The 21,520-nt window shown below is 38.6% G+C and overlaps 1 protein-coding gene across 2 annotated transcripts; it reads left to right on the top strand.

Annotated features, from left to right (window-relative positions):
* Positions 1-7,235: 7,235 nt before the first annotated feature.
* LOC124776918 (androgen-induced gene 1 protein-like) lies at positions 7,236-20,027 on the top strand. Of its 2 annotated transcripts, none has more exons than XM_047252129.1 (5): positions 7,236-7,715; positions 7,799-7,936; positions 8,059-8,276; positions 8,498-8,649; positions 18,539-20,022. In XM_047252129.1, exons 1-5 carry the CDS (start codon positions 7,539-7,541, stop codon positions 18,574-18,576), a joined length of 723 nt encoding a protein of 240 aa, XP_047108085.1. In that variant the 5' UTR covers positions 7,236-7,538; the 3' UTR covers positions 18,577-20,022. The 2 variants fall into 2 exon arrangements, with proteins under 2 accessions (XP_047108085.1, XP_047108086.1); XM_047252130.1 differs by having other exon boundaries at positions 7,606-7,715; positions 7,891-7,936; positions 18,539-20,027.
* Positions 20,028-21,520: the final 1,493 nt, after the last annotated feature.

Below are 21,520 nucleotides of genomic sequence, written 5' to 3'. Positions count from 1 at the left end.
TAAATAAGGTTCCAGTGAAAGATTGACACCAACCTATGACAATCGTAAGATATTTTGTGTGGAGCAGGAGAAAGAACTAGTGGAGTACTTGTTGCATTCATCTAAGATATGCTTTGGTGTTGACACTAAAATATGCAGGTGCTTAGCAAGTGAGCTGGCCTTGAAAAATGGCCTGAAATGTTCTGAAAACTGGATGAAGGGAATGGCTGGTGTAGACGTGTTCTATGGGTTCATGAAACGAAATCCAAGTTTAAGTATCTGAACCCCAGAGGGCTGCAGCTTATCCAGAGCAACGTCCTTTAATCGGTATACTGTTTTGAATTTCTTCAAAAACTTGAAAGACCTTTACCGGAGATACCCTACTTTCGCTGATGGTACCAGGGTTTTCAGTCTGGATGAAACCAGTATCTCAACGGTACCAGAGGTAGTGGCACAAAAGGGAAGTAAAGAGATTTCTCAAGCTACTAGTGGAGAACGTGGTGTCTTAGTGACCAACTGTTGCAAAATCAGTGCAGGTGGTACTTCCCTGCCACCAGCAAAGATATTTCCTCAAGTACATTTTAAACAACATACGATAAGTAATGCACCAACAGGCACCCTGGGGTTAGCAACAAAGACTGGCTGGATGAATAGTGAACTTTTTGTGGATGTCATGAAACATTTCATCCACAAATCCAGTAGTAGCCAAGACAATCCTGCGCTTCTAATTTTAGACAATCATGAAAGCCATCTGTCAATTGAGGTAACACAAGGTGCATTCAAGTTCTAAGGCCTCCGATATTTTTTCTCCGGACTGGAAAGAGATAGAACCATGCGCATTGTTTTAAAATGAGGCCACGTTCATTGTCAATACGTCCCAGAGATGGCAGCACCATACGGCAGATGGAATTTTACCGCCAGCGGTGAGAATGAGAACTGTTTTAAATACTTAAAATGGCGACGTTTTCCTTACTTGAACAGCGTGCAATCATTCGTTTTCTGAATTTGCGTGGTGTGAAACCAATTGAAATTCATCGATAGTTGAAGGAGACATGTGGTGATGGAGTTATGGATGTGTCGAAAGTGCGTTCGTGGGGGCGACAGTTCAATGAAGGCAGAACATCGTGTGACAACAAACCAAAACAACCTCGGGCTCGCACAAGCCGGTCTAACGACATGATCGAGAAAGTGGAGAGAATTGTTTTGGGGGATCGCCGAATGACTGTTGAACAGATCACCTCCAGAGTCGGCATTTCTGTGGGTTCTGTGCACACAATCCTGCATGACGACCTGAAAATGCGAAAAGTGTGATCCAGGTGGGTGCCACGAATGCTGACGGACGACCACATGGCTGCCCGTGTGGCATGTTGCCAAGCAATGTTGACGCGCAACGACAGCATGAATGGGACTTTCTTTTCGTCGGTTGTGACAATGGATGAGACGTGGATGCCATTTTTCAATCCAGAAACAAAGCGCCAGTCAGCTCAATGGAAGCACACAGATTCACCGCCACCAAAAATATTTCGGGTAACCGCCAGTGCTGAAAAAATGATGGTGTCCATGTTCTGGGACAGCAAGAGCGTAATCCTTACCCATTGCGTCCCAAAGGGCACTATGGTAACAGATGCATCCTACGAAAATGTTTTGAAGAACAAATTCCTTCCTGCACTGCAACAAAAACGTCCGCGAAGAGCTGCACGTGTGCTGTTTCACCAAGACAACGCACCCGCACATCGAGCTAACGTTACGTAACAGTTTCTTCGTGATAACAATTTTGAAGTGATTCCTCATGCTCCCTACTCACCTGACCTGGGTCCTAGTGACTTTTGGCTTTTTCCAACAATGAAAGACACTCTCTGTGGCCGCACATTCACCAGCCATGCTGCTATTGCCTCAGCGATTTTCCAGTGGTCAAAACAGACTCCTAAAGAAGTCTTCGTCGCTGCCATGGAATCATGGCGTCAGCGTTGTGAAAAATGTGTAAGTCTGCAGGGCGATTACGTCGAGAAGTAACGCCAGATTCATCGATTTCGGATGAGTAGTTAATTAGAAAAAAATTCGGAGGCCTTAGAACTTGAATGCACCTCGTAGATAAAGCAAAAGCCAATGAGGTGGTTATGCTAACTGTACCTCCACATACCTCAAACAAACTGCAGACTTTAGATGTGGGAGTGTTCTCTTCATTCAAGGGAACTTATTACTCGGCATTAAATTCAAAACTCATATACAGGAAAGGCACTCCTCTAACTATTTATGATGTAGCTGCATGTGTCAGAATAGCTCATGACAGATCAATGACACCCACTAACATACGTTCGGCTTTCAAGAAACGTGGAATATTTCCATTTGATGAAGACATCTTCACTGACGAAGACTTTATGCTCAGCAAAGTAACAGACAGGGTCGTGGAGGCAAACAGAACAACTTCAGATGTTAATTCTCTCCATCATATCAAGGATGCACAATTTGCAGGACAAGCCTCAGTCGATGTCAGCCAATCACAAGATCTGCAGCTAGCAGGACCATCTTCAGTGCACAACACCCAAAAAGCTTTTCCGAATGGAGTTTCTCCTGAAATAATTCGAGGATATCCAAAAGCAGAGAACAGAAAGAAGAACAATAAACGTAAAAGAGGACGAAGTTTAATTGCAGCTGATACACTGGAGAAAGATTTGTTGCAAGGCACAAAACATCCCAATAAAAAGGTCAACTGGAAGCTTTATGAGCAGGAATCAGATGACGACATCAGTGAGGCGCATTGTGAAAAGAGTGATGCCAACGTTGATGTGTCTGGGGAATCTGAGTACAACATTGAAGACTTGGTCAAATTACCGGAAATAGATGATTTCGTTTTGACCAAATTTGAACTGAAAAACAAAACATTGGTCAACTATGTGGGGAAGATTTTGAGACCGAAGGATGACGCAGGAGACTATCAAGTATCATTTTTGAGAAAAAGGGAAAAAAGGGGAGGGAAGTTATATTTTCCTCAGGTAAAGGATGAAGCTTTTGTTCCAGCTAGCTACATACTTTACATGCTCCCACGACCTGCTACTGATGGTGTGACAAAGAGACATAAATTATATTTCAAATTTGGAATTAGCTACGAGTCCATTGATGTTTGGTAATTCCAAAATAAGTTACATGATTGTGTGCCTATAGATTTAATTATATGATTTGCACGTGGAATATATGTTAACATTATGTTTAAAGTACATTTACACTTACTTTGTTCGCTAAATAGGTTCTTTCAATGAACCTGTTTAAAGTGGTTCATTATACCCCACATGTGGGGCACAATGAACCAGTTACCAAATTTTCTTCAAATGTGTGCAGCTAAAAAACAATTAATGACAATGCTGTCATATAAGGCCATTTGATAGTTGAATGATTAAACTGTAACATCTGTAAATCACAACTCTATAATAAAATTATTGGACGAGTAACATGGAGAAATATTTTTTATGGTTCAATGTGCCCCACTCTCCCCTAACTTAATGTTCATAAACATTGCACTATGTAACAATTTTGTAATATGATTAGAAAAGTAGAACTAAGTAAAATACTGTGTTTACATGAATAAGAAATATTGTACAAACATTTGACAACATCTATCCTATGTATGTAGTTCTATGGATGAATAAAACAATCAATAAACCAAAAAAGAAGTACACCAGATACCGCACTGTGGAGGTGTAAATTGGATACAGTTTGATGTTTTAGCTGAAAAGAAAGTTAGGCGTCAACATGACTTGAACATCAGAAAGTTTACGCATCTTTTCCCCATGACACTGCCTCATCTCATTAAGCTAAAGCCCACATCACCTAGGATGGCGCTTCCGTGCATAGAGGTGGAGCAGAAAGGAAGGGTGGGGGGATGAGAACTGCACATGTGTGGCAGCAGAGAGTGGGCAAACAAAGTCCACATTGCCAAACTGCACTGCTGCGGATAACAGTCAGGCTCGTTTGCATATGGTACATTGTATTATATGTTCAAATTTATGAGGGAATAATAAATATTAAAACCAATTTCGATTAATGGTCAGGAGACAAGTATTACTTCACGTCATTAATTCATGTCCACTGCTTCACAGATTTACTCTGCGTGACGTTGGGAGATGAGAACAGCTGACACAGCTTTGTGAAGACGTGAAGTACAATTTCTCAAAATAACATTGAAACTCTTTGCAATTATTACCATTCATTGCTATTTGAACTGCATTATAAGTAAAATTTTCATACAGAACAAAATTAACTTCAAGTTTGAACTGGAATTATTATATCTGCTTGACAACTGCTTCTGCTCACTAGAATTTTTAAAAACGTGTAAGGTGTGTGCATGTGAGTGTGTGTGTTTGACGATAGTTTAGTGTAATTACTGTGTGTAAAAAGGAATTAGTGATAGAAAAGACTAATGTAAAAGACTATCATGTAATTGGACAGTAAGTTGCCATACTTTTCGTTGTTAATGGGCATTATGAGTATAAAGTAACACACTTGATATTACAGTGAGAGACCACATTTATAATCCATTGAACAAGCAAACAATTAACTTTCATCTTCCAATAGCTCAAGGGAATCTGACCAATAACATCGAAAACCACTGATATCTCAACACATAACAGTTACTATTATTCTCGGGTCTTATCCAGTTCGTGCTTGAAAAATGACAGAGGTTTACAATATGGTGGGAGAAGCTTAACTTCTCCTTGGGCAATATGTTGAACATTATAGTCTGCATAATTAAAAGGATACAAAGTCCTAATCAGAAAGGCTAGGAAGTTCTCATTTTATGTATGCAACTGACATGTTGACAAACACATTTTTTAAGCCAGAAGTCTGTAAAACTAATAAATATTATTAGTTTGTTCCAAAGTCTACATTGTAATACCAGCAGCACTTCTATTTGAGTCTGTTTCTGAACAATCTGATTTTAAGTTTACGATGATAGGTTCAAGGCTTACATACATCATCACTTCCCTGTCAAATTCTTCATTCTGAAGCTTTTCAGCATTCCACATAGTCTGTGCTCATACTACAGGTGGGATGTTGTCCGAGCTTCATTGTATATTGCCTCATGCACAACCGATTCATTGTATGTTATCTTGAATGTTTTTTTTCTCCCACATAGCCTTAAAACCCTTTGCCCAAATTAATTCCATGGGGCTACAATGACAGTGACATGTGGGTTACACAAAACTGTGTGATTCCATTCATGTGCAAAGAAGTCAGCTTTGTACATTCTGTCACGTGATTTGTACAGTATAAATTAACAGGCTGCAGGAGATCGACACGAGTCTGGTTTATACGGAGCTTAATACTTTTATTTTTAAGCCTCGGAAAATTTCCGCTTTTCCGATGTTTGCACTTCATTTTTTTCTCTATAAGAGTTGAATGACCGACTTTGAAGCAACATACGACAAGAATTGTGAATCACGTCATGAAAGCGACAGCGTTCATTGCCGAATGGTAATCACTGCTGGTTTTCTTGCATATAAATACAAGTTTATTCTCAGAAATAAAACCAGAAGAACGGTCAGCATGCAGAATAATTCTCTGAAAACTTATCCTTATGTGAACTTTAAATCTGCTAGTACCATCACTCATGTGATCTTCTTGGAATGATTCTAATTGACCCATGTTTCATCAAGGTAATACTCTGTTGAACTACCTCCTTCTCTTGTAACGTGAATCTTTATGTGGGATATAGTTCATACAGTCCCTAGGTCACTTCTTTGAACTAAAAATTCTCTTCTTAACATATCTGGAACCAGCGTATTTCAAAATTTCTTTACCTTGGCGAAGCGCTTACCATTGAAGCCTGCATAACTGTAACATGTTTTTGTTATGTTGGGCATTCATCATTCACATGGAGCACTTTAAAACATCGTTATTAAAACTATTCATTTGTGTTACAGGTTACTTGTGATTTCAATGCTTTCCAGGCGACACGAAACCAACTGTTTCTATGGTTCCTACAGCTCTGACACTTTCCTTTACAATTCTCTTTACAGTTCTCTTGGCCGGCACCACATGGTTCTAGAGTCTGTTCTTGTGTTTTCCAATGTCAGCAGTAGGAGACTTGCTTTTAAATTCACGTTTGAAAAAGTTATAAATGCGGTAAATAATCCGCCTCGGCTGCTTGTAAAGCACTTTATGTTTATTGCCGTCACCTGACTTTTTTTAAATCGCATTTAAAAATTTACAACATGCACATTCACAGTTACACTGCTGCAAGAAAGAAAAGGAAACAAAGAAATTGATAGTTGAATGAATAATTCGGTTGTCGCGAAGTGCGGCAACAGTGCAGCATGTAGGAGTGAGATTCTCGCTCTCTATCTGTAACTCTCTGCTAGGCGCTCCGAAAGTGAATATTATTGGCCGCCAGTAGCTAGTCTATGGGGATGCACAGAACGGCTGAAAATTGGGCCGCCTTCTTATATGACGCGAACAGTAGTTGAACAGCTCAGACCACCTTGCAGAGTTCGTCCTACCTGTGCTTGGCGACGCTGCTCGCAGTTACATCGTTGCCAAAGCTTTTTTTTATATCGGATTTCTATTAAATCTATTGGTGGCACTAGGTTGTGCTAGATACACTTTTGTCTTGAGTTAGGATAAGGAATCGCAAGCCACCCGCTAAATGCGGTATTTTCTCTTAACCTTGTAATTCATTACGCTGCAGTTTCAGCATATCTTAACAGTCTGTACTGATGTACTGTATCTAAACTAACTTCATTTAATTCATTTAAAATATGTACATTATAATTCTTAAGCAACAAATGTTTTTTTTTATCTGATAACCTTTTCATGCTATTCTAGTATTCGTTTTTAAAGAATAAGTTTTTGTAGCTATTCTGCAATTTTTGACACTATTCCATATCACTTGAAACCTTACAAGAGTACGGTATGTTGGTATTAAATTTATTTTTCCTGAATATATGGGAACAATGACTAACTTTGATACTATAACTCTGTTTCTTGAATAAATGAAAAAAATGACTAACTTTGGTACCTTGACTTAAAGTGCAGTAGAAACAGTAAGCATTTTACATTGTCATGATGTTTCAAGAAAACATCACACTGTGCTTAAATGCATAGAGGATAACTAAACGAGAATCAATGAGAGCAATTAAAAAAGTGATGTTATTAAGCTTTCAATTTTTCAATTTCCGAACGCACACTGTATTTCTTACCGCAATTCATCTGTCCGTTGTGAAGTGTGACCAACATTAGAATATGAGGTGTCAATTTGAATCACTGTTAGTTGTAGGCATTTCGTAGATGTACATTTTTTTCACTCTATAATTATAATTTGAGATTAAAATTGGACTGGTATATTAAAGACAGTTATGTACTTGCAGTTTTGTTGTCTTTCTTTCATCAACAAATTCTGTCATTCATAAATCCTCCAAACACACTTCATATCTGTGAGTGGCGCAAGATTCGTGTTCTCCTATGCAGACGGTGTTAATTATAACTTTACAGAGTACCTTCGGCACTTGTGTAACAGGAACTGAGTTTCCCCATTTAAAAGTTGAAAACAAGGGGATCTAGTGGACATGGCAGACAATCTTACGAAGTACGACTTATCGAAAATAACTTTCCATCTTGTTGGCGCCGCACAATTCTCGTTTAGCGTCTTTTACGATTGGACGTTTGTTAAAATACCGATAGAAGTCAGCAGAATGGGATCAGGTTTTGGAGGAAAACTGCAGTTCTTAACGTTCTGGAATGCGGTGAGTCGTTGATAGTGTATTGAACTGTCTAGTAGCTATTAAACTTTCCTGTTACCGACAAGCTTATGTTTTTTTGCCTATAGATTTTACAATCTGTTTACTTCGTCGTTTGTGTTACGAATGACTGCATAGGGACAAATGAAAACAATCCTAATCGACCCCCGTTAATTCGTAGATTGAAAGACTACTTGCAACCGGTACTGGCGTTTCCAGTCGCTCTGGTGAGTGTAGCGTCCATGAATATGAACTTAAAATAAATGTGTTTCCTGCCTATGTACAGTATGACTTTTAACCTATTTAGAGTTATAGCAACTATAATTTACGTTGTCGCTTGGCTTAACAGTTTGTTGGTGCCACATTTTGGGGACTCTACGCTATTGACCGAGAATTAGTGCTGCCACGAGCAGTAGATCCCTACTTTCCATGGTGGCTGAACCATATAATGCATTCCAATATTGTATTGTTTTCATTAATTGAAATGGTGATTTGTTTTCGAAAATACCCAGACCGGATAATCGGAATCGGGGGCCTGACAATGTTCATGGGCTCGTACTTAATTTGGTGAGTTGTGTGGAACTGTTCTTTTGATATTAACCCATTTCAAAACCCTAAGCAATGGTTATTGTGTATATTTTATAAAACACACACAGTGAGATCTTTTTCAATTCGTATGCCTTTTTGTTTGTTTTCTTGCCTTGAGATGCGTTAGTAATTTATAAATGCTCGTACTTTTATGTAAATATATTTATTCATTCTGGATAAAGTTATTACCTTTCTTGCAGGACCCATGTGGTGTTCTACAAAACTGGAGAATGGGTTTATCCTGTACTGAATAAACTGGGTTTCCCACTTCGCATGGGATTCTTTGGGGGGCTGCTGTGCTTTGCAAGTGTGTGGTATTTCTTGGGTGAATATATCAACAATAAAGTGTGGGGTAAGTAAAGTATTTTATTTTACACAGTTGTTTAACATTACAATGTCTCTTTCACTCTTAATATCACTTCAGAATTGTTCACCAGGCGGCTCTAAGTTCATGAAGGAATATTCAGTATTCCATACATTGAATTTGGGATATAAATATGCATCCTTGAAAATTCATTCATAGAATTTTATCCCTAAAATGTAGTTAGGCCTAATAGATAGATGTCAACAATAAATAAATTGCAAAATCAATATCGCTGCTTACTTAGACCTGTGTGGAAACTTAACGGCAAAGTATCATAGTAAAAGTCAAATAGTTTGCATCACTTGCAATTTTTTGTAGTGTATGCAATAAATTTATGTATAATATGGGTGAAAATATTCGTTGGAGACTTGCCCATTATGTAACATACTTTTCTGAATTTACCTTGTAGCTTTAATTTTTATAACTGTTTTAAATGTAACAAAGTGTGTTTAAATATGGCCTGAATTTAAACATTAGTTGCAGGTCATTCTATTACCTAGCCTTTACTTGGCGTTCACATTTGTTGGCTTCATCAAGTAAATTAACACATTTCGGTCTATTCTAGACCTTGAGCTATGTTACAGATTAGCCTGTCACCCCAACTAAGTTTTCAGAGGGGGGGGGGATGTCTATGGCGCATTGAAGCCATATGTCACGAGCAGACACAATTGAATAAATCCGACTCGTCACAGAACGAAATGGTAACCTACACTTGTCAGTTCGTGCCCATTAAACGAACTGTGATTTCAACTGCATATATAATTTGCTATTTGCTACTGCCATTGCTTGATCCAGCATATGACAATAACTGATGTAAATGGGAGAGATTTTTATGAGAGCAGATTTATTATTTAGCTACCGCATGATATATCTGGCAGTTTCATTGACAGTGGATCACTGAAGGTATTAGTTCTTTTCTTGTTTTGGGTCAAATGTTTAGTGTGTGAAAATGAAAATGTATCTCGAAGTAGTAAGCATAAACAAAGAATATTTATTTGTTCTGTGATGCAGCCACTGTTTAGTATATGTGTAAGACATATGTATCACAAGAAATGAAGATCCAGAAATGAGTTCATTCTGTAATAAGGAAAAGCAGGAATTTGTAATAAGCTTTGTTTTGTATAGTGGCTTATTTTTGTTTCAGTTTAGCACGCTGTCATCAGTCAGTTTATGCCTTTAGTTTTCTATTATTACTGTGGTGTGTTAAGGGAGGATTGGAATCTGTGGAGATTTTATTGTATTTAATGGGTAGCATTTTACAGATTGAACCATAATATTACTTATTAAGCCCCTGCACAGGGTTTAGTCTCTCTGACATTAGGTTTTGGTTAGTAAGACTCATTTTGGTACACTTTCTTCTGCGGATTGAATGATTACTTCAGCTTTTTCTGACGAACTTTCAAATTACAGCATTGTTCTTGAGAAGTTTTGTTCAGTTGCATATCAACATGTATGAATCACATTCATTCAGTCAGCATGTAGTGTAGGTCCCATAACTGAGGAGAACCTTCAGGAAACTATCAAGGTATCCATTAACAAAAGAGAAGCAACTCTTCATAACTTTAACTGTACACCAAATTACCAATAAACTATCGCTATACTACTTCATGTTGTTTGTGTCTATACCCACTAAATTTAATGTAATTAATTATAAAAAGAGACATTACTTTGCAAAAAGCTGCTGCTGCTTCAGTTCTGTTAAATAACTGTCCAGTGTTTTTCCTGCAGTAACAGCAAGTTCTTGGGGTCTATGAGTGATTTGGAAAGTATCCTCTAAATGGCCCTAAACATGTTGGCTTATGATGGTGGCAAGGCTATGCTGAGAATTCATTTTTATTTCTTTCTCTTGAAGTGGTCAAGAAGGAGCACCTACTCCCTTTCCCCACAATTGCTCATTGTCACTCCAGACAGCAAATACTTAGATATATCCTTTGCCAGAGCTTTTACTACCTACTGTTGTTCCTGGAAATGAACATCCTACCCATAATCCTTTCCACTCCTCCCACAGTGGTATCCTGCTGCCCACCCAATCCATGAAATAACCCAGTACATTTTCATGCCGCACATGCACACAATTCTTTGTCGCTCGACTTCAGTAGCTGCTTCACAACCCGTACGACCTGAATTTTACATCTTTCGAATACCGGTTTCTCTGAATTACATGGATCAGAATCATCCATACATCAAATCCTTCACTTGTGCTATCTTCCTGGCCACAATCTCCACAGGCCCTTCCGCCCTCAGGCGGGTTTACCGGTTGGGCTGCGCCTTGCGTCTCTTAACCGTGATTTTCGGCTTCCTTCTTTGTCCTGTCTTCCTCGCTCCCTCCCCTCCACCCCTCCTTGGTTAGTTGCTCGGCCTCGAATTCGGATGGATCTCCGCCGCGGTCCGAAAGATTCCATCCCCCCGGTGGTGTTCCGTTCCTTTTTCCGCCAAATTTTGTGGGAGTTTCGGGATGCTGTTGTTTTTTACACTGATGGCTCTAAATCTGCTGATCATGTTGGGTATGCCTTCACTTCCTTTGTTGGAACGGAAAATCATCTGCTGCCACCCTCATGTGGGGTGTTTACTGCGGAATTGATGGCAATTTCCCGGGCCCTTACCTTTATTAAACAATCCCAACACAACCGCGTTTTGTTATGTACGGACTCGATGAGTGGCCTTCTTGCTATTGACCGGTGTTTTTCGCGCCATCCCTTGGTCTCTGCCATCCATGACCATCTCGCTGATCTTCACCGTGCTGCTTGTTCCATTGACTTCCTATGGGTCCCGGGCCATATGGGTATCCCGGGTAATGAGCTCGCTGATCGTTTGGCTGGGGGAGCAGTTACTTACCCCCCGTTTTCTGTAACCCCTCCTGCAGCGGATTTACGGCTTCACATCAAATCCCACTTTGCACAGTCATGGGCCAATTCTTGGGAGGCTACTCCACTGTCTAATAAACTTCGTGCCATTAAGGTGAATCCAGGCCCATGGCGTTCTTCCTTTCGCCTCTCCCGCAAGGACTCGACCACACTGTGTCGTCTCCGCATTGGCCATACCAGGCTGACCCATGGTTTCCTTTTGCGTGATGAGCCACCCCCGCTATGTGGTTGTGGAGCCTTCCAGTCAGTGGCCCACATTTTGGTTGAATGCCCCCTTCTTTTGGCTCTGCGTGCTAAGTACAGACTCCCCCACACTTTACCTTTGATGTTGGCTGACGATTCCCGGATGGTCTCTCTGGTTCTAGGTTTCCTCCAGGAGAGTGGTTTTTATTCTCAGTTTTAAAGTTTTTAATCTCCCTCTGGTGTTGGGGCAGGGCGGTGAGTGTTTGGGTGTCTCCCACTGTAGGCAGTGTTCAGAGATTCCCGATTCACCTCCCTGACCGGAATCCTCTTTTCTTTCCCTTTTACTCTGTTTTTACCCCTTCTTTTTAAGGCTTGGTTAGTTTTTCTATTCCCATACGTACTTTCTGCATTATAGCAGTTGTACCTTTTAAGTCACAGGTGGTCTTGCCTATGCTGCTTCAGCATAGTGTTGGGTTCGTTCTCTTGCCAACTTCCCTCATTTGTTTTTACTAATGACAACGTGACTGCCCTTTTACGTTTCCCCTTTTTCTGTTTTATTGTTCTGACTTTTCTGAGATGTCCCGTTAGCAGAATGGAGTCTATTTGAAACAAGGGACTGATGACCTTGCTGTTCGGTCCCTTTAACCTCAAACAACCAACCAACCATCCACAGGCCCTTATCCCACCCAACCTTCACTTTATCTATCAATCTACTGTCACTCTTTCCATAGTCTCCCACTTCCTCTGCTCTGTATCTCACTCCCAGTTTACCACTCCACTTAGTGTCACACACAACCCCCAATGTCTGCACCAGGTTGAGATCACTATTACAATAATATAATTTGCTTGGTGCCTCCCCCCTCCTAGCCTTCAGCCACCATATCCTCTCCAACTCCTTTCTCCTGTCACTTTGCATGGTACAGTCCTTCACCTTCTTAGAGTTTTAATGCCGGGAAACTGTGAAAGAATAGGGACCTGTTAAGCGTTGGAGTTTGAATGTATAGCAAGTAATTAGAATGTGTAGCAAGTAATAATACTCCAGAAAGAAATAACTTCAAGGAATGGGAAGGAATGCCTTATGAACCCAGTGTTGATGGCTGAAGGCCTCATTCAACATGCTGAAGAGACTGTTCCAGCTACCATTAAGGGAGTAAGGTGCAACCAACTGCAGACTGTGGCACATATTAGCACAAACTATACTTGTCATCTGGGCTCTGAGGTCATACTTGGAGCATATCAGTGACTGGCAGAGGAGGTTGAGAAGACCAGCCTTGCCTACTGAAAATCAATAAAACTCACAGTTTGCAGCTTTTCCCCAAGACTGATAATGGGCCCATGGTTCTGAGTTGAGTTTAAGCTTTGGACCAGAGATTTCAAAGAGTCTGTGACAAGTTAAGTGGCGATTTCCTAGACTTGCGCCATCAGATTTGAGAGCCATGGGATCCTCGTAAATGGATCAAGTGTGCACATTGGTGGCTACTACCCGGGTAGTGGACTGCGTGTCAGGTACACACTAGATTGGGTGACCCTCCATCCAGTCCAGATAATTATAGTTGTAAGAGGCTCAAAGTATTAGTGTACAATCCAGAGAAATGTCCTCACCCACCACCCCACAATGAGCATATTCAAATCCTATTGATAAAGTGCCAAAACATTCACAACAAAGTGCCAGAGTTTCATGTGCCCCCAAAAAGCATTGGAGGTCACGTAATGCTGGGTAAGGAAAGCTAGATGAAACCTTAAATTGATAGCAGGGATCTAGGAAAGGCTGTGGGAGATAGAAATTGATACTGCATGTAGCATTGTGTGGGCAAGACTCAGTGTCAAGTGATCATAAACTTATAATCTGATATTTCTATCAACCACCAGACTCATCCTAATATGTAACAGAAAGCATTATAGAAAACTTAACATTTGCTAGTATGCATGTTCCCCAATCGTACTGTCCACTGGAAATTGTTCGGAAGCCCACTCATGATGGAAATATATCGGATCCAATGCCAATAGAGGTTACCTGTTTTATGGTGCTGGAAAGAATCTAGTATTAGTGACCATGAGGCAGTAGCAGTAAAGAATAACCAAAATACAAAGGGCAATTAAAACAAGTAGGTAGTTTTGCGTGTTATTACAAAAATAGGCAGTAGTGTCATACCTAAAAGAGGAAGTAAAAACATTTAACTCGTGGCAGAAATATCAAAAGAAACTGTGGCTGCAGTTCAAAAGAATTGTTGACAAAGCATTGGATGCATATGAACCTAGTACAACACTTCATGATGGAATGGATAGTCTTTGTAAAGAAACTTGTAAATAAACAGCAACTATTGCATAATAGGTACACAGCAAAGCATGAGAGAAATGACAAATTTGGCTGTCGAAAGGGCAATTCATACAGCCTTTGATGACAGTCCTAGCAGAATCTTACCAAAACACCTGCCACGAAAACCAAAGAAATGCTGGTACATGTAAGGGCTTTTATTCGAATTGATGCGGCTTGAAAACAGAAAAGTGTTTTATTCAGACATGCCCCTGTGAAAGACTTAAAAGGATGCATATGTAAAAGCTGTCAGTGAGACTGGAGGTAGTGCCCAGACACTTTCAGATGGGCAGGAATATTAATGTAGGGAGGCATAGCAAAAGAAAAAGTGCTGAACTTCACTTTCTAATTTCTTTATACGAATGAAAATTCAGAATTACATCCCCATGTAGCATCTCAGTATTATAGCTTCGAGAAAGGACATACATAAAAAAAATCTTGTAATAATTGATGATGATCGGTGATAGTAATAGTAATGTTTATATTATAATTAGCCTCTAATAGTTGAAATAATTAGGCAATGTTAATTTGATTTAAACTGCTGAGAGTTTATGATTAAATGACCAAAAAACTGTTTTGTGATTCTCTCAAACTAGAAATTAACAATGACTTCATACTGACCTGCATTTCACGATAATGTACCTTCCTTAATGTCTGTGTCTCGAAGGTATGTGGACAGCCACAACATACTTACAATTGATTTTAAACAGATTAAAAAACAGGTATAAAATTGAGTGCATTCAGTTTCAAGGTGTTTGCTGAATAATAACACAGAAAAATATCCTTTTACCTTCTTTCTTTAATGTTTCTTCCCAGGACTCGTACTGTGCTATACAATGTATGATTTTACATTAGTGCCTGTGCTCCTGGTCTAGTAGTATAATAATTAGTATTATCAAATAATAACTGAAGAACAGAGGCAATTTGTGTCCTATTCACTCCTTTGCCAATCAAAGAATAGGAAGAGGGAAGATGGAAAGAAATATGAACACTGAATAAAAAAACTGAGGAACGTAATAGCTGCAATGATTATATACAAGCTGCTTACTGGTCCTCTATCTCTGAAAAGGAGGCTGTGTATGTAGAAAACTTTGTTGATCCCCCCCCCCCCCCCCCCCCCCAGTATTATACCCATTTTTTCTTGCTCCACAGCAAAAATGAGTGATGTAGATAGGGGAAGTGATGCTGAGAAGTGGCTGAAATCACTTAAATTGAACAAACCTTTTGAGCCTGTTGAAATTCTGTACAGAATTTTCAGCTGAATTAGGCCCTAGTTTGTGCGTAATATATTGTCTACAAAAAAGGTGTCGGAAGTGAGCCACAAAACTACCATCCAGTATCTGACATCCATATGTTGTAGAATTTTAGAACATGTTCTGAGCTTGAACATAATGAAATATGAATGACCTCCTCCATGCCAACCAGTATGGGTTTTGAAAATGCTGGTCATGCAAAATCCAACTTGAGATCTTCTCATACGGCATCAGTTGGGTAGATGCAATATTTCTTGACTTCAAAACAGCATTTGACTCAGTTGTGTACCAATGCTTATTAATGGTTGTATGGGGATCAAGCAAAATCTGTGACTAGGCTGAGGATTTCTCGGTAGGGAGGACACAGTATGTTATCTTGGATGGAGAGCCATTGAGAGATGTAGAAATAATTTCAGGCTTGCCCCAGGGATGTGTGCTGGGACACTTGCTGTTCATGTTGTGTACTGTATTTATGGACTATAAAACACACTTTCTTCTGTGAAAATTGCCACCAAAATTCAGGTGCATCTTATACTTGAAATTAATATAAAAATGACTGGTGTTCAATTTAAAATTACCACCAATCTGAAAAATGGCCATATATTCAATGCCACAGGAAACCTCTCCATCAGCCAACATTGGATCCAGCTGGCAGTAGCAGTGCACCAATTGAATGAACAAGCTTACAAACTGTCTCCCTCCCACTGTGCCATCACAAATCCAGAACATTGTCTAGCTTACGATGCATCATTGCAGTCTACACTGCCAGAGAACTTGAATTGAACACGATTTGTGTTATTGATAACAGTACAATATTTTTGTTAGTAGCTAATTTCATAATGGAAAAAATAAAAGGTATTCATATGAGGGCTATAAATTGAAAGTAGTAGCATATGCAGAAGAACATAGAAACAGAGCAGCTGAGCAGAATTTTGGCCCTCCATCAATAGAAGGGGGGAAAAAATTAGCAATTGGCATGCTAGAAGGGAAGAACTGAAAAAAATAAGGAAAACTAAATGTGCAAATAGAGGATGACCAAAGCTGGATGATGATGTATTGATATGGATTCAAGGACACCACCAAAATGGCATTGGAAATAATAAAAAGTTATTCAAATACACGCCCATAAGCTAGCACTACAGTGGAACTTAGCTAACTTTAAGGGTGGAATTGGTTGGTATTAGTTTTAAGAAGCATCATCAAACCAAAACCAAAATATCTCAGAAAATGCCGCAAGTGTATGAAGAGAGAAAATTGTTTCCATCGCTTTGTTATTCAACATCAAAAGAAAACCAGGTGTAACTAAGCCAAGTAGCGAATATGGATGAAACTCCTGACATTTGATGTGTTGACTAACACAACTATTGCCGTAGAAGGTGATAAAACTGTAACTATAAAAACATGAGAAAATGTAGTACACTGTTGTTCTTTCATGTTGCACTGACGGTACTATACTTCATCCAGTGATCATTTTCAAGTGTAGAACAATTCCAAAGCCTTCTGAAATAGTGCCAGCTGGTGGCATTCATGTTCATGACAAGGTTTGGATGGACAAGGCTGGTATGAAATTCTGTATTAACAGAGTGTGGGGGAGAAGGAAAGGTGCTTTATTGTAGAAGAGTTCTCTTCTTGGGCTAGGTCAATTTAAAATTAATTTGAAAAATCGTGTGAAAGAGAAATTGGGACAGGGAAGTGCAGAGCTTATTGTTATTTCTTCTGACCTTTGAGCTGACCTACCCAGACAGTTATAGGGATTCTACAGTTTAACGTGGCTTCCACCCCATGATGAAACTGCATTTTCACAGCAAACATTGCCAGAGGTAAAAGAAGTGATAAGTGTCAAATAAAAATCCAAAGATTGTCATGGAATCGAACCTGTGACCTTTGGACTTGTACTTAGGCACTTTACCATTGAGCCACTATTAATGACTTGACAAACAATATTAATAGCAACTAGACTTTTTGGAGTTTATGCAGTTATCTACAATGAAAAAGTTTGAATATCTGTACAAATGTTCAGTCAGATCTTACCAAGGTTTCAAGTTGGTGTAGAGGTTGGCAACTTTCTGTAAATAATCAGAAATCTAAACTTGTGAACTTGAAATGAGGAAAAAAAAGTAGTGTCCCATGACAGCATTATCAGTGAGTCACATTTGGAGTCACTCTACTTGTACAAATACCCATGTGTAACGGTTAGTGGAGATACGAAATGGAATGATTACGTAGACTCTGTTGTAGGTAAATGAGTTTTGGTTCTTTGTTAGGATTTTGTGTAAATGCAGTTGGTCTGCATGGATGATTACTTTCAAAAGACTCATGAAACCTATCCTAGAATATTGTGGAACACACCAAATAGCACTATCAAGAAAATAATGTAGAGCAACGCATATTGTCATAGGTTTGTTTGACCCTTCAAGAGGATGAGAGACACCTGAACTGGCCGTCACTTGAAGTAGATGCAAAGTATCCCTTGAGAGTGTACTTACAACATTTCGAGAACCATCCTTAATTGAGGAAAATAGTAATGTTCACAGGAATCTTAGTAATGTATCACTCCCATAGAGACTGTGAAGGCAAGATTAGACTATAGCACATACAGAGGCATCCAAACATTCATTGTTCCCACACTCCAGAAGCGAATGAAACAGGAAGTTGTCCTCATAAACTGTACAGTGGGAATGATCCCCTGTCACGTACTTCATAATGGTTTTCAGAGTATAGATGTACATGTAGAACTAAGCCATAAAGGAGTAGTCATTTCGTTTTGAGCCTACATTGTCATCAAGTTACCCTTGGCATGTGAATCATTTTGTTGTTTCAAGGAAGTGTCTGTGAGTGATAACTCTGAAAGTTCAGATTTTGTATGGTCCAGTGTTTCACAACACTTTCACTAATACTGATGCACAATAGATAAATGTAAAAAAAATTGAAAAAATTGTTGTATTCTTGCCAAGGGTTTGTCACCTGGAGATAAGTCAGCGATAATTCCTGTTAGACTTGCAAAGAATGAGTTGTTATTGGAGTACTGTGCCTTTAGAAAGTCATAAGTAACAAACTATTAGCTTTGTTTGTATATCAATATATTGCTTGAGTGTCTCGTAATAAAATAAAAATCATTCGAACTTTAATGTGTAGTTTTGTCTGAAAATAAGAAATTATCTTTGTAAAGAAAGTTTATTAATTCATAAAATAATTTTTGCATCTTGCGTTCCTTTTTACATGATTGTCATCTTGAAAAAGTAAATAAATTTTTTTTCTTGCAGCAAAAGAACTGGAGAAAATTGAAAAGAAGAAACAGTGAGCCTCTGCAACATCTCATTAGAAAAGTTACTGAATACCCAGCTAGTCATTGAATTTAGACTGAGATCTTTGAAAATAACTTTGTTTATAGAAATGTATTGAAAGATTAGCCTAATCTTGCATGAAAACTTTTATAAGAATTTTGCAGATTCTAAAGACAGGGAACATTTTTATGTATACTGATCTTGTTTGCTTTGGTTTAGCAAAAGACTATCTAACACTCCTTTATGCAGCATAACAAAAACTTTGAAATCAGGTTATGAAGATCTAAATCTAGTTGTACATTTATAAAATATTTGCTCCAGTACAAGTAACTGTACACTATTGAAGTCTACCAAATGTGTAACTGCCAGTACATCTATAGATTCATTCTGTGAAAAAAGACAGGAATTTTGAGATGAAAGAGCCCTCCACAATGCAGCAATAACTTTGTACCTTGCAGATATTATAAGATATAAAACTTAGATGATTAAGATGTTGAATTGTGAATGCTAAATTTTTTCAGGTATATTTCGTGATATGAATTTAAGGTAGCATTACATTGATAGTGCAAATGATCTTAGTGGCCTTGAAATAAATTGAAAACTTTAGAATGGGGATAAATAAGAATTTTGCAGTGTTTGTAGTATTTGGCCCTTGAAATAGTGGCTAAGTGTGGAGGCACATATATACAAAGAAAATTTTGATACTTAATATTCCTAGCTGCCTGACCCACTTTTCTTACTGGAAAGTAACATTTTTTGTACTGTTATTTTTCTGAATGTTGAGATTCTCATTGTATTGAAATTTGTACATAATTATAGAAAGTATATATTTTTTACTTATGTTATGAAAGTAAAATATTACAGCCTAAAGGCCTTGAAGTTAATGTCGTGTTTTCATATGTTAAGTATTAGAAATAATTTGGAACTGATAGTGTAGGAACCCAATGTTACTACTGATGCAAGATTTAAAGGCTGTCAAGTCATAATCGCACAAAGTGCAGGTTTATTTAAGAAGCCTGGTAATCAATATAATGTATGAAGTTAGCAATGAGCATTCATATCATACGGAGAAAATGGACACTGTTTATGACTTAATGCACAGATTAATTTAACATAATGTTAGAGAAAGATCTTATGTTAATCATGTTGATTTCAATGGAAAAATTTCTGAACTTTTATCAGTCTGTTAACAAATGTTTGTAATTATCTAATCTAGTCAGAGCCACCAAAAGATTTACTCGTGCGTTGTTCCTTGTATGTAATTCATGCATACAAATTTTGATATTATTTTTAAATGTAATGTACCTGTTACACAGTGAAGAGATTTTTTGATCTTGTTTTTCTGAAATTAATAAAAAAAATTATGCAATTTTTATAATTTCTATATTGAGCCAGTGGTATACAATATGATTGTTAACCATTCAAGTGTCAAAATGGCCTACTCAGCATAACTGTGAAATAAATGTCAGTATGCACTCTTTGGGAATACTAATCAGTAAAACTGCTCAATTTATTATGTATTTCCACGTCGACCATGAGTTGTGAGGTGGTAAATACTCGTGTCGAATAAGGAACACCGAAATCATACATGGTAGTGTCAGCTTCTGTTAGTAAACACATGCCTTCAGTAGGAAGACATATCCCAAAGGACTGGTGTTCACAACGAACTTTAGGCCCTGCATATAAGTTTACATTTGGAGCCACTTCAGTATCAGCCAATTTCACAACTTTCATAAAATGCTTCAAGCACAGGGCAAGAGTGTATGCTACCTGCTGAATCTGTGACAGACATTTCACACCCACGTCCACACCCAACCTACCATCAGCTACTGTAGCAGCGGTTAACGGTAGAGATAGTAGCTACATCATCTGCATTGGAGTCTCCTCAAATTTCTGAATCCTCTGTGTGCTTGCCTGTAACCTCTTCTCAGCAGTTCACAAGATCAGCCAGAACTGCCATGTACCTGTGCCACCTTCATGATGTCATCCTCATACATTTAAAAGAAATATTCATGAATGCTGGTGTACCTCTAACTAAAATGAAAACTGCCAAAAATGAGTAAATAATGTGCCTATTACATTCATTTATGTGCATAAACTGTTCTTGTTGTGTTGAATATTTTCAGTAACCATCCTACATGTGCAATGTACCAGAAATAATTTACATTCTCAGTAGCTAACATAGCAATGTTCACTCTTCATTAGAAGCAGCCTTTAACAGCATATATTGAATGTAACTAGGAACTGAATTCATGGCATGGAAGAAAACTAACTGTAAATATGCTTACACGTAAAAATGGCTCCAAGCACTATGGGACTTAACATCTGAGGTCATCAGTCCCCTAGACTTAGAACTACTTAAACCTAACCTAAGGACATCACACACATCCATGCCCGAGGCAGGATTCGAACCTGCGACCATAGCAGCAGCGTGGTTCCAGACTGAAGCGCCTAGAACCTCTCGGCCACAGCAGCTTACACACAATTCTCATATTAATTTTATACTTTATAATGTAGGAAATGTTACTGTGAATTACTTGTACTGTCGTTCATATCGGAAGAGTACATACATAGGTGACAAAAGGTAGCTGAACACAAAAGCTGATCTGAAGACAAGTGGCTCAAAGACCATTGTTAAATATTCATACCATTACTAAATAGTTCATTGGTACTCATATCATAGACTTAGAAAAATACAAATGGTACTCATAATTATCTGAGAGCTACTGTGAAAATATAAATACCAATGAATCAATTACCTGTAGTAAATAAAGTAATAAACAGCATTTAAGACCGGTGGTATATAAATTTACCAGTGGCACTTACACCCCAACAGCCTTGCCACAGTGGTAACACTGTTTCCCATCAGATTACCATAATTAAGCACTGTTGGGCTTCGCTAGCACATGGATAGGTGACCACCCAGTTCTGCTGAGCACTGTTGGCAAGTGGAGTGCACCA

This window comes from Schistocerca piceifrons, chromosome 2 (assembly GCF_021461385.2).
Source record: "Schistocerca piceifrons isolate TAMUIC-IGC-003096 chromosome 2, iqSchPice1.1, whole genome shotgun sequence".
Taxonomy (NCBI): Eukaryota; Metazoa; Arthropoda; class Insecta; order Orthoptera; family Acrididae; genus Schistocerca; species Schistocerca piceifrons.
This window is presented reverse-complemented; position numbering and strand designations above follow the sequence as displayed.